The following is a 13,170-nucleotide window of genomic DNA, read 5'->3' as shown; positions in this document are numbered from 1 at the left end:
AAGCAGTTGGGACTTTTCGTCCCTCTATATTTATCTGAACTTTGGAGAGGACTTGGCACTTTCCCAGCAGCTGGCCTATGCTCTGAAGCTGGCCTATGCACTTCTGAAGGAAGTGAGGAAAAGTATTGCAGCCAAGCCTTCCTCCCTTTGGCCCAGCATGTTAGCTTTGGTGGTCTGACATGTGTGACATGTGTGTTCTTCATTAAACATGTATATTTGTGCTTTATGTCATACCTGCCAGTGGTCCGACTCAATCCCACTATATCAGCAGCCTCCTCCCATTGTCATGTTCAAATGTTCCTGAAAAATTTGTCCACCCAGGAGCCTAGAAAAAACCTTAATGGAAAGGAAATGAATCTTTGCCTCAAAGTTGGCAGAGGTGCTGCTAAATTTTCTGCCCACGGCTGCTTCACAGTGATGGATTACCACACAATTTTTGCTGGCTGTGTGGTTGTGTTGTTTATTTATAAAATTGTCACTGATCCTGGGCAGACCCAGGGTCTGTCATGCCCTGATCTGAGGTGACACTGTGGTGAAGGGAGCAACAGCTAAAGAGAGAATCAAATTTTCTTCCTTTCCCAGTGCCCGAACTCAATGCGTTCACTCCCTCATTTAAAGCACGTACAAGGTCAGAGTGAGACTGTGGGATATGTAAAGTAGAGAGTAAAGTTGTTAAACCAGTGACAGCAGAGTAATTACTGCTTCTAAGCCCGGTCCTTGAATGCTCCCTGAAGCACCCTCATAAATTGAGTTAATGGAGAGAGAAGATGGAGGACACTTAAAGAGACTCCTGTGGCGTTGTTCTGGTAGCAGATGCTGTCCTGCCTCAAGGAGACCACTTCGGTGTTCTTGAAAATGCAGAAAAACTTTCTGCTGGGTACTCTGCTCTATCATTTACCTCTCAGCTTCCTCTTAAGCTGAATTTGCCACTTGTCCCCAGCCTGGTGGACAATATTACTTCTATTGCATGCCTGCCTTGAACAAAAACTGTGACTACTTGGTGAAGTAGCTTTGCTGTGTGTAATAAGCTGGTGTATTAAATTAATGCATTTATTTACGCTTAATATACTTAAAACATGCACATGTATTGTTTCAAAACATTAGTAATTGACAAAAACAGGTGATCAGTTGTCCACAAAGTAGTTCACAACAGAGCTGCGAAGCAGTGCTGCTCTAGAGCCTGAAGCCACCGTGAAGTAGTTATAGTGCTCCTGGAAAAGAAATCTTTTGACATGGAATTGAGGTGTGACAGGGCACAACCAGCTCACAGTGAAGGAAATTTTCTTTCCATGGATTCAGGAAAGCCGAAAGTGTTGGAAACCCCAAATGGAGAACATTAGTGAAAAACAGCACTGCCAGATGCGGAATGGTGGCCTATAGATGCAAGCATAGAGCAAGATTGATTAGTGAAACCAAGTAGGAGAGAGCCAGAGACAGTCCAATACCCTCTTTGAAAAAACAGTGTTATCATTTTCTGATCCTCCTGGAATTAAATGTGCTCCAAAATGAGGAGGAAAGCAATATTTGGATTCTTTGTTCTCAATAAAAGGACAAACTGTCCTTCCATTCAGTTTACTTTCATATGGTAAGGCTGGAGAGCCTATCAGTGCTCCTGACTTCTGCAAAGAGGGAGTGAGGGCCCAGCTGTCTACCTCAGCAGTTGGTTTTGGTGCTAGGAATCAACAACAGGATCTAACAGGTTTCTATAGTACGTTAAAAGGGTTGGTTTTGCTTGGTTTCTACTACATACAGCCAATTCCGTATCTGGCTGCAATACCACCCACAAAGCAGCCAAGAAATGTCATGGGTTTCTCATTCAAGTACATGAGTTTTCTTGCAGTCTTTCTCCTGTATTCATGAAATCCCACAAAAGCTGGATGAAATGACATCTTAATGTACTTTTAAAATACAGGTTGCAAGTTGAAAGGTTATTAAACTGCAGTGTAGTCCATGAACTTTAAAAAGGGTTTATTTAAGCCAGATTTCTCTCTTAGATGTCAGAAAATAAGTTGGTTTTCTGCTTTACAGGCACATCTCACTTCCAAGCAGGTTGAAATTCATCTGTGGCAGACAAACTTGCTAACAGAATTGCGAAGTTGATCAGCAAGGCTGTCTGCGTTGGGTCTAACATCTCTATGTAACCTGTGCCTCTCACGCACATCCCAAGGTCTTGATCATTCAGTCACCCAGTGTACCACAGTGCTCTCCCATCCCACAGCCCAGAGTTTCTCTTCCCTCTCAAATCAGGATGGTGAAGGTGGGGAATAGCGTGAGGGCTTGGAAGCAGTCAGGGGGTATTTACTGAACATATATAAAATACGTGTTCCTCTTCTGGGTTTAGTAAAGATGGCCCATCGACCTAAGTCAAGACTGGTGGTTAATGTCTTTTGGCAGGATAGAGGACGTGTCATGATTCCGACTCCATTGTTGTCCCTCCATACTATTAGCACACTGTTTCACCCCCTGTTATCTCTTCCCACCACTGTGAAACAGAATTCACCCTTGCACTGGCAGCAGGCAATCCCAGATCCTGCCTGATAGATAGACAGATAGAAAAGGTAATTTTATTTATATTCATTAATACCATTACAATTTGCTAAGATCTTACAGCAGTCTCTGATTGACTTACAAATATATGTACAATGTCCACTGAAGTAAAGAGTGCCTGATTAGATAAACAATGAGCAACCTTCTCTTGCCGGGAGCTAGAGAGTCCAAGTCCTGCTAATAGATCATAATTGCCTTGATGCCACTTTCCATGTGCACCCAAAAGAAATCCGGTAAATTTAATAATAGTAGCATTCATCAGTTCCTGAACTTGATCTTTCAAACGCTGGTATTTCTTTAAATTTCTCTATAGCAGCATCTGTCAAAGATGTTGATTTACTTTCATACCCAGCTGTGATGTCAGGCTTCTAGTGGTCTGGGCTTGCACACAGTTCACATCTCTGTCCTTACCAGTACATGACAGCTGCCCACGGTGCATTGAGAGTTGCTGCAAATAATCCTCTTTTACGTCACCTAGGTGTAAGTCATTCACCACTTCCATGCAGGGACCATTTTGGCACCTGAGCACCTGGTCTCAGGGTCCTTCCCAGTCCCTAGCAGGAGCGGTCATCACAAACAAAGCCTGGGTACTGCTTGTCTTCAGCCTTCTCAGCCGAGTCAGGGCTTCATGAATGGGGCAGAAAAAAATCCTGGTCACACTACAAAGTGATGGCTGTGCTCTCCCTGCCATTTGCAATCCATCAGAAGGACTGGTTACCTTTGTACTGACAGACCTAAGGGTTGTCTGTCCTGGAGCCAGTGTACGACCAGCATCAACCCTCTAACCAGTCATCCGACTAATTTGATGGAAATGCAGTTCTGCCCGTATCTGATCTGGATACAAACCAGATCTGGTATCAGTTATTACGAAGCCACAGCCTGTTAACCAGACTAGACTTTGTTTTACTTTTATTCCTCATCTGTACTAGAAAGCTGAGATAGTCTGTTTAGTTGCAGGTCTAAATTTCTGTTTCTGCAGCCTTGCGGCCACATCGAAGCACCTTAACATTCGTGCGTCAGCTGTGTTAGAAGGTCTGTCTTAGAGGTCGTCTGTTTGTACCTTTAAGACTGTACCTGACAAACTCTTTTAAAAAATCCTGGGAACTTATATTGTAGTTAGTACAAACTGAAGTGCCAGAACTCTCAGTTGGGTTTCAGTATTAAAATGCTAACAAAATGGGCTTAACTGAAAGTTAAAGAAGTGTAAGTACTTCTTGTTGGAAGAAAAATAAAGGTGCAGCAGCAACAGCAGATGGAGCTATTGGAAACTTTAAAATGCCTTTGTCCTGGCGGGGATGCAAAGTATTCTCAGCGCAAAGCTGGAGAACCAGCACCTGGTATGTGTTATTTCCTTCTACTAATGCTCCTGCCACGCTGAACGTTGCTCCAGAATATATGCTGCAGGACATTATCAGCACTGTCCTCTGTGCTCATGATACCCGTTAGTGTAGTACCTGCCTGCTTTCTGTAGTTTGAATAAAAAGAACACTGAGTTTCTTCTAAAAACTAAACATGAACTATCCAATATTTTGATAGTTTATACCCAGATTTAAGCTCTAAAGCAAGAGTAATTCATTGTAATTATACTTTAAAATCCATGAAATGAAGCAAGGATTTCTTTACATTGATAGTGTTATTTAAGTTGATAACCTTGAGTACCTAAAGATAAAAAGAAGTTAAGGTCCGTGGAGGAAGCAGTAATATTTTTTTTTCACCGTTAGAATTGGGAAAGCTCAGAGGAGCTTCCAGGCCTGCAAACCCTTCTTAAGGTTTGGAATGGAAGCCACAGATTTCGAGCTTTGGACAGGTCGGAAACAAGTGCTCTGAGTTTAATTTAATTAGAGCAGTAGTAGAGCAGAGCAAGTTGGTAAGGTCTCCAGGGGACAAGTGGAGAGGCATAGGCATTATTAGCTGTGTAAACTTTAGGAGTGAGCTGTGGGTAGTTTTAAAGTGTGATGCACAGAGAAACAGTAGATACAGAGAGACTGGATGGCTTTGAAGGGATTTACATGATATGCCTTCTTAACTGAGCTACAGGAAACTACTGCTGTTTATTGTGGAGACAATATTGATAAGTGTTGCACAGTTCTTGTAGAATATGTTGAGCTTTTCCTTGTGTTTCATCACTTGTGTAAGTTATTTTATTCTGAGTGAAGCGAAATAACCACTATGCAGCCATATCTGAGTGTTCGAACACAATTCTGAACAGTTAGCCCGTTCATAGGGAGCAAGAAATGCTCTCCCAAGAAAGAAAGAAGTGCAAAGGAGGCATGTGAGTGTGCTTAGACAGCAGGATCTGGGGTCAAGGGAAAGTTTTAGATAAATGCTTTGCCAATGAGTCACCTAACAGAAACCCATGGGTTGGTCTGGGTGTCTTGCGTCACCGTTTCACTTGTACCTGTGATACTAAGCCTTATGTTAGAGACACAGCACCAATTAAAAATACCACTTAGCAAAACAAGTGGGGCAGAAGACTAGGTGGAATGCTTCCTGTTTTATCTTCTTTTCTAGATGCTTGACTTGTAATATTTTTTATATAACTACAGTTATGTTTTTAAATATATAGCATATAGTAATGCAAACTAGAAATTAAATCATTAAATCATTGATTATTCAGCTATAAACATTTTAGAGGTATTTTTTTATGTTTAAAAAATGAAGCAGTTCATGCTAAGTCATGGATCCTCAATGCTGTCAACCTGAGAGGACTTTTCACATTCAGTACTATTGTGAAGTATGATAAAAGTGGAAACAAAGAAGGGTGTTAATGGCATAGAAGTCAAAATACAGGCCATGACAGCATCCTTTTATGCACTCATTTTGCTTTATTGGCTAAAGAAGCAGTTTCCTTTTAACTTAATTTAAAACAGACATTCTTCCCCCCAAGTGAAAATTTTTTATTGAAGTTTTTGAGTAACTGCTGATGTAGGAGTCTGACAGAAATGAAATGAATGGTAGCACATCATTTATAACCACTGACTTGTTTGTTTTTTTAATGTAATCTGTAATAAATGAGAACATAGATTCACTTTTCCTGGTAGCCACCCTGTAGTTCCAGAGAGACTAGTTCACTCCATGAGTCAAGAATTAGAAGGTGACAACCTCTTTGATATTTTAAAGTTGAAATGCATTTATCAGTCGTTTAGACAATACAAAGGAAACTGGCAGCTGAAGGAGCTTCCACAGATTTTGTTTTGGGTTTTCAAGGTTTCCCTTTTCTTTTTTTACACTGCTGTAAAGCAAAATAACTCTTGATTTAAATAGCATAGTTCCTGGTTTGCAGTGGCATAAGAAAAGAAAAAACACCTCAAGTAGATTCCCATTTTTCTGGAATTTTTTTGGCTGGAAAACAGGAAGGGACCTAAAGAGTCCTTTGGACATCAGCTGGAGTTGATGCCCAAAGGATACATATAGATTTATGTGTTTGCAGTGTACATGAGTATGACAGGATTTATATATGGTCTGTCAACCTTCCTATGAATAATACTTGCTATAAGCAATGTCACAGTATGTGACATACGATGGCTTTCCAAGTAAATGATAGCAATACTTCCAAGATTTGCTTGAATTTCTTCAGTGTCACTGGCAGTTTCTAAGATCACACATAACTCTGTCTTTCTAGAAGTCACGTACATTTTTTTGCAAGTAGATAAAGTTTTCCTGATTCTTTCAAATGCAGTGTGCTTATTTTGCTATTGTTCTTATTCAGACTTTTCCATTGCCCCCTCTCTGCAAAAAGCACATGCAAGTGAAAGAGAAATGAAAACTGATGTTTTTAGAATCTTCATGTGAATTTATTCAGAATTAACAATTATTATTTAAGCATTCTCATTCTTGTTATACACATGAATATGTAGAGGCCATAATACAAATATTCCATAAAAGTCCTCCCTCACTATATAAAAATTAAGACACAATGTGACAGGAAGTTTTAGCATTATTATTCTGGCTATGAGATCTGTAAATCACGTCCATATGCTTAAAAAGCAAGTCACGCTGAACACAGTAATAAAAGGCATTTCAGACTTCAAAGAGAATGTTCCTCCTCTGCTCAATAACCTTCCCTCTGAGAAGGTCATTTTAGTCATAGGTTAAGAGTTAATGACATCAGTCAAAAAACAGATCTGCTGTGAATTTTACATGCCTCATTTAAGTCTTCTGAATTGTTATATTAAATCTATGTTATTAAATTCTGAATCGATATGAAAGATAACATGAAACATTTCTATTGTAAAGTTTGTTGAATATTTTTGAATGGATCGAAGAGCCCAGAATTTCTCAAACAAAATAACATTACGAGTTTTTATAAATCCTCATCAAATTCTAATTATCTGCTCGTGTTTCCATCTCCACCCAGAACCTCCTTTTAGTCCTGGCTTTCCATGTGAAGGGTTCGTGGCTGTGCTACGTTGCTAGCAACATCCAGATCTTCTCGGGAGTGTGGCAATGAAGACCATCACACAGCCCTGGCAGTCACAGCATTGTGCTTAAACTTGAGCTTTTCCACACGGTATAGCAGTGAATGTTACAAATATGCAGTATATACTCTAGCTTTGGTAATTTCCTAATCATGCAGGAGGGTGGGATGGAAAAGAGCCGCACCCTGCAATGCAGAGACTGGCACAGGGCCTTGGGAGCAGATGATCTGCTGGGATGGGAAATTGTTGTAAAAGAAAGCAGCTGTAAGATGCCTGTGCTGCAGAGTGCTGCACAAGTGCAGTCCAAGCAGTAGGTGGGTCAAGGCTTCAGAAGGTGGTAGTGCCATTCCCTATCCTTTCTTTGACAGGAGTCAACAGAAGAGGAAGAATGGCCAATGCTCATACTCAAACAATTAGTTTGTGGGGCTAGGGAAAGATATGTTCCTGCGCAGATCAGTGTGAATCTGGTCAATTCAGAGCTCTTGGGTGTCTGTGCTTTCCTGCCCGGGACAGTCTCATACATTAGGCAAAGTGGAAGGGGTTGCATCCATCACGTGGACTTACAGGGAAAGGTAGAGGACTGCATCGCTGTCCTGGTGTGTGTGGTGTCCTGCAGCATGAGACACTGGCGAGAGGCATCTCCTTCCCCTGCCAGCCCTGACACAGTGAGTCTGCTCACCTCCACCTTGTTTTGTGACCTGGTGGACCAGAGGCAACTGGGTGACAGATTCATGGATTAATGGAGAGAAAAGGAGTTGTGTGAGGTCCTGTGCTGCACCAGGAGAGAAGGAACTGAGGGTGAGGTAGTGTGCACATACTCACATGTGTGCACACACACCCAAGTCTGCTATCCTGCAAAGGTTTCAATGTGAGTTTTAACGTTGTGTACCAGAGTTGACAATCATATTTGACGCTCAAAAAAGTATATTCATAGGGCTTCTGGGAATTAGGGCTAAGAATCTCTAAGAAGCATGAAGGTCTTTTCTACCTTCACAGTAAGCCTAAGACCTGTTCTGAATGTGCTAGCTTTCTGGCACCTTGCTGCTGCAAAACAGAAATCCCTCACAGGTAAAAGAACATGTAGGGTATTAAATGTGAAAATAACACTGAATTTTATGTTGACCTTCAGGTGTGGTTTTGATGATCACACATTCTCTAGTTTGAGTGTGTTTCTATCAAAAATATTTACCTAAGCATTTAACAAAGTGATCTGTGAGAGTTAAGCACAAAATTTTGAGGTTGAGGGTTAAGTTCACCCAGAGGCTTAGGCTGGAAGAAGCCTATGGACACAGCAAGATCTCACTACTTCCCATTGGGTTGGATCTTCAGTCCTGAGTTAGACCTCCAGACACAGGTCAGTTTTTCAGTGGTTGAGGAAGGTGTGGAAACCTCAGAGCAGGGTTCACAGTGGTGGTGCTCAGCGATGGTACCTTTCTAGCCTGGGTAACCTGATGGCTATTGCACTCTCTTGGGAGTTTGGTGGCTCATGTTCAAATCCCCCTCTGCCTCAGTGAGAAAAGCATTTGAACATGGTTTTCAGCCCCTCAGTGACTGCTTTGTCTAAGAGTTCTCTGGAGCTGAAGCAGACATATTTGTCTCTCAGGTTGGAGCAGTTCTGTTTTGTAAAAAATAGTTAATATATTCAGTGGGCAGGACAGAAAACTGAGGAAGTCTCTACAGATCAACATCGACAAGACTCAGACATAACTAATACAGGGTTTCAGCTGCTAAACTTCAATTTAAGAAAAGCTAGGAAATGCAAAAGCCTGAACTCTTTTTACAGAATTTAACTGTTTAAATACTATTGTACAGCTTCACACAAAGGTGTATTTTGTACTCCATATGCCTCTGGTGCCACCAGTTAAGTGTCTGGTTTGCCTTTGCGGCTCCCTGGCTTTCTGAGGAATGTGCTGATGGTGTAGCCTATCAGTAAGACAACCACGAGGTCAGGGTGTCCCCAGCTGAGCTAGGTGAGGAGTGATGGGGCAGTACATTCCTTTTATGAACCCTTGTATAGCTCAGGGACTTCACCCACCATGTACATATGTCTGAATGTAAAGCCTCTCAGAGCAGTGAGGGATATGTAGGAGTGTGCTTCTGCTGCCAGGCTGGTTCACCTGGTTTGCACTGGGGTCACGTACCCCTTCTTGTCCATGCAGAGTGCATGCTACTTGCATGTGGCCTTTTGCTCGAGAGGAAAACCTTCAGCACAAAGCCCAGTGCAGACCAGTAGGTTACCCTGCTGCAGAGGCTCCACCCAGTACACTCACAGGTCAGACTGTGTTGCTTGGTCAGAGGATGCCAGGCCAGTTCCCAACACAGATAACAAAGCCAGCCTGCTGGTATGTTTGCACAGATGGCTTAGGAAGTGCTCAGAGCAGTCACCCAGGGTCAAATCCTAAATACCTTACTCGGACAAAAGACATGTTAAATTGTTTGGTGCTTTGTCCAACAATTCAATCAATCATACAGTATTTGCTTCTAATTTTGTTTTAGAGCTATCTATTTTTTCCCTATATAAATATAAAAAATCTCAGATGCACATCAAAAAGCCATTTTCTATTCCCTGTGTTGTGTCAAGCTTTCCATCTTTGTAGCAGTTGTTTCATTTTCTCTGTTCCCTTCATTCACAGTGCAGCGTAGAACTGGAGGATTCAGCAGAGGGGAAAAAATGATTCAATCATCAAGACTATCACTTCCAGTTTAGGATTATTGCTCATAATGTTTTCTCTGGGCTGGCTCAGCCCAGACTTCAGGGGCTCAGAAAATAATGCTGTTCCTGTACTTGATTGGTCTAAAACTGTTACTCAGGCCTCACACTTGAAAGGAATTTCAGTGCAAAGGAGATATTTTCGCAGTATGGTAAGCTGAAAGGAAAACCATCTTTCAGTGAATCGTACCTTTCCGAAAAATCACTGAAGAGTTAGTACAAGGGTGGCTGTTAAGAGTTAGTACAAGGGTGGCTGTTATCCCCTTAGGGAGATTAACATGCTACACCAGGAACAAATAAACAAATCACACATGGCTGTCAGGCAGATGTGGGAAAAATGACTCTTCTTTACTGAAACTATTGGATCGAGTGACCTTGTCTCGACCTGGGTTTGGGCAGAAGCCAGTCCCAGTGGGACAGACATAAGAAGGCTGTACTTGAGATGGCTTTGGGGTTTTGCTTATTTTTGTTTTGTTGGGCAGAGTTTTAAAATAACAGAGAAAAATGAAAACCACTCGAATAACTGATGTATTTATTTTCTTATATACACTTAAATATGGCACATCTGACAGTAGTTGTACAATAAACTCAAAATGATAATCAAAGCTGGACAGTAGATCAAATAACTCAGTGCTGAACGTATTAGAAGCCAAATCCTGCACACTGAATTTCTGAAGAAAGTTTCACCCAGGAGCTGCATTAGCTAAGGATTGGGAGGCTAAGATTATCTAGTCTCAATTTCTGAAAGACTGACTGGTGACTGTAACTCTGTTACCAACATACCAGCTTCTTCTTCCACAACGTGACACTGAACTGGCACTTTCCACTCTTTCTCCCACGGAGCCAGCAATTCAGTGGTTGTTGTTACATCTTAGAGAACAATTACCAACATCCCAGAGGATTCACCTGCAGTTAGTGATTACTCTAATAAATAAATGCAGACTGGATTCATTCTTCTACTATTAAGGTGGAAGATGTTCATGTTTACTATTGTTTGAAAGTCAGTGACAGCTACTTTGCAAAGCAGTGGATTTTCAGAGAACAGGGGAAGCTCAGTCAAGGAGTTTCTTTGCTTTGGGACCCATGAGAACCTCTTTTCTCCTTTGGACAACGACAGTGCCTGGAACACATTGGTTTTGCAGTTGGGCATGTTCTGGGTTGGGATGGACATTTGTCCTCACAGCTGTTAGATAAAGGAGGAAAAAGCAAAAAGAGAGAAGCATTGGAATTTAATTCTTCACTGTCACGTTCTTCTTCTTTTTTTTTTTTTTTTTATTACTGAACACTGCAATGCTCTCTGGACAACATTTGGGAAAGTGTTGACACCCTACAACACAGTGACACAAGACTTTGCTGCCTGACAGTTCTTGTCTACAGAAACATGTCTTGCTGTGGTCCATTTGTCCACAGTCACGACCTAAGTAATGCTTTCATTTCTTGAGAGCAGTGAGGTCCAGAGCGTCAGCACTGGCTAATGCTGCCCTCAACTTCTGCAAAGTACCTTAGCTCACCTGATGCTTCAGCTTTGGTCCTCTAGGAATACTGGGTATAAAAGTCTGGCTTGAAAGTCCTATGTCCGGATCATAGAAATTTCTAGAAGCCAAACTCATTTAAACAAATGATTGCATTGATCACCTCCCACCTGTCTGAAACACATAAATGACCAAGTCTCTCATGCTCACTTTAATCTCTGGTGATTCTTTTTAGCTATTTTTATACTTGTTGTCAATGATTTTACGCTTGTCCTTATTTTCAAAACTGAGCCTAAAGGTGCAAAGGTTACTTCTTCCACAGCTGCTTCTCCATGAAGGAACCTACAGAGTCTATGAGAATGGACCCTGTGGGTGACCATTCAGTGAAGTGCAGATCTGCTGAGGTACCCAGGGAAATTGGATGCTGACTGGCCATGGATAAACTTTCAGACCAAGCTACTGCATGCTCCTGGGTCCTTATGTGAACTAAAGCTTTCTGAGAAATTTGAAAAATAAACTAATGCATGAAAACAGGTAATTTAAGAGGGCATTTTCTAAATTTTGGCAAAGGAACCTCAAAACTAGTTACACAAAAGGATTACGGAAATGCATGAAGTATAACAGCCCCAGAACAATTTTCCTGCTTCTCAGTGGAATCAGAGCTGATTGAGTGGGTTTGTTTGTGTACAAAATTGCATTAGCTGTAGAAAATCACTTGCTCTGAGGACAAACTGAATAAGGAATGTGGTGCATGGTGTGTGTGCCAGCTGAGGGGGCCTTTGTCCCTGCATGTCCATGAGACTGCATTCAGCTGTCACACAGAACACAGGATGGGTTCTGCCTACCTACAAATGCAAAACTCAGTATCTCACTGTAAATCCTGTGTCACACACTAATTTCAGTTGTGGCACATTTTTAACCATCACTCCCTTAAGACTGGGGGGGGGGCGGGGGGAAGTGGGATAGGAATAATATTGGTAGTTGAATAGCATCCTTGCCCAGATTTCTTTTAAATATGTTAATTAAATAAACCTTAGACTCCTTCTGTGAGGTAAATATTGTAAATATCTCTGTTATTATTATCTCCTTAACTGCAGCAAAGTGTTTTATCCTGGGTGGACCTCCTAGCTAATTCAGCACTTGCACCTCCCACATCTATGCAAGCTAATTCAGATCTTGTAGCTTAGACACTGAATGACAAGGAGCACTTACCTGCAGGTTTCAGCATGAAATATCTTGTGTTTTAGAGCACAGCTCTCCTGGCTCTCCCTACACAAATAGCAGCTGCAGTTCTCTTTACTTTGAAAAAAATCTGTGGGACACTTCTGTCTACAGATGCATTCACAATTTTCTTCATCAAATTCCATATGTTGTCCACACATAGCCAGCTCAGCTAGAGGAGGGAGTCCTGCAATAGCACACACATCTTTTAGCAGTAAGCTTTAAATCTCTAAATCCTGCTTTTGAAGAGACTAACTCTTTCTTTGCAATCACTAGGACTCCCGCATGTACTCCCAGATAGATTCTAGTCTTCAGAATTTCTGTGGTAAATTACAATGCAGAAAAGGACTTGGGAGGATTAGGTTGATTATTTCACTTATTGTAATTCTGCTTTTTCTTGTGGGTTGAACCCTGTAGAAAAATACTTTATTTTTGGGCTGTATATTAAAAGATCCTGGCATTACCTTTTGGAATACAAGATTCTTTACTGGAGAGCAGGTTTTTTTTAAAAAAAACAACAAAACAAACAAAACAAAACAAACAAACAAAAAAAAACCAACTCAAAAAGGATTTCATTGATACCCATGACAAAAACGCACATTCATGCAAACTGTGACACTCGTCACTCAATGTACTTCATTATCCATATGCTGCAGAAGGTTTGCAAGAGTAATGCTGTGTCTAGTAAGGTGCGAGCTGGTGTAGTGCTTCCGTAAGGAGCATATGCACACTTGTCAGTTAAAGATAGAAGAAAATACTTTGTTTCAGAAACAAAACCCCAGCCAAGTGAATGCACTGTCTA

At 41.3% G+C, this 13,170-nt stretch overlaps 1 protein-coding gene across 1 annotated transcript in view; it reads right to left on the bottom strand.

The window, feature by feature from the left end:
* Positions 1–10,190: 10,190 nt before the first annotated feature.
* Positions 10,191–13,170, bottom strand: part of VEGFD (vascular endothelial growth factor D) — a 31,130-nt gene continuing 28,150 nt past the window's right edge. Inside the window, exons 6-7 of the mRNA XM_080375265.1 lie at positions 12,360–12,555; positions 10,191–10,858 (exon numbers count right to left, since the gene is read on the bottom strand). Of these exons, the coding sequence (XP_080231391.1) occupies positions 10,732–10,858; positions 12,360–12,555 (323 nt within the window). The 3' untranslated portion in view covers positions 10,191–10,731. The remainder of the gene's footprint in view (positions 10,859–12,359; positions 12,556–13,170) is intronic.

This window comes from Falco punctatus (assembly GCF_963210335.1).
Source record: "Falco punctatus genome assembly, chromosome: 2".
Taxonomy (NCBI): Eukaryota; Metazoa; Chordata; class Aves; order Falconiformes; family Falconidae; genus Falco; species Falco punctatus.
The sequence above is the reverse complement of the archived record's forward strand: the minus strand, read 5'-3'. Positions and strand labels throughout refer to the sequence as shown.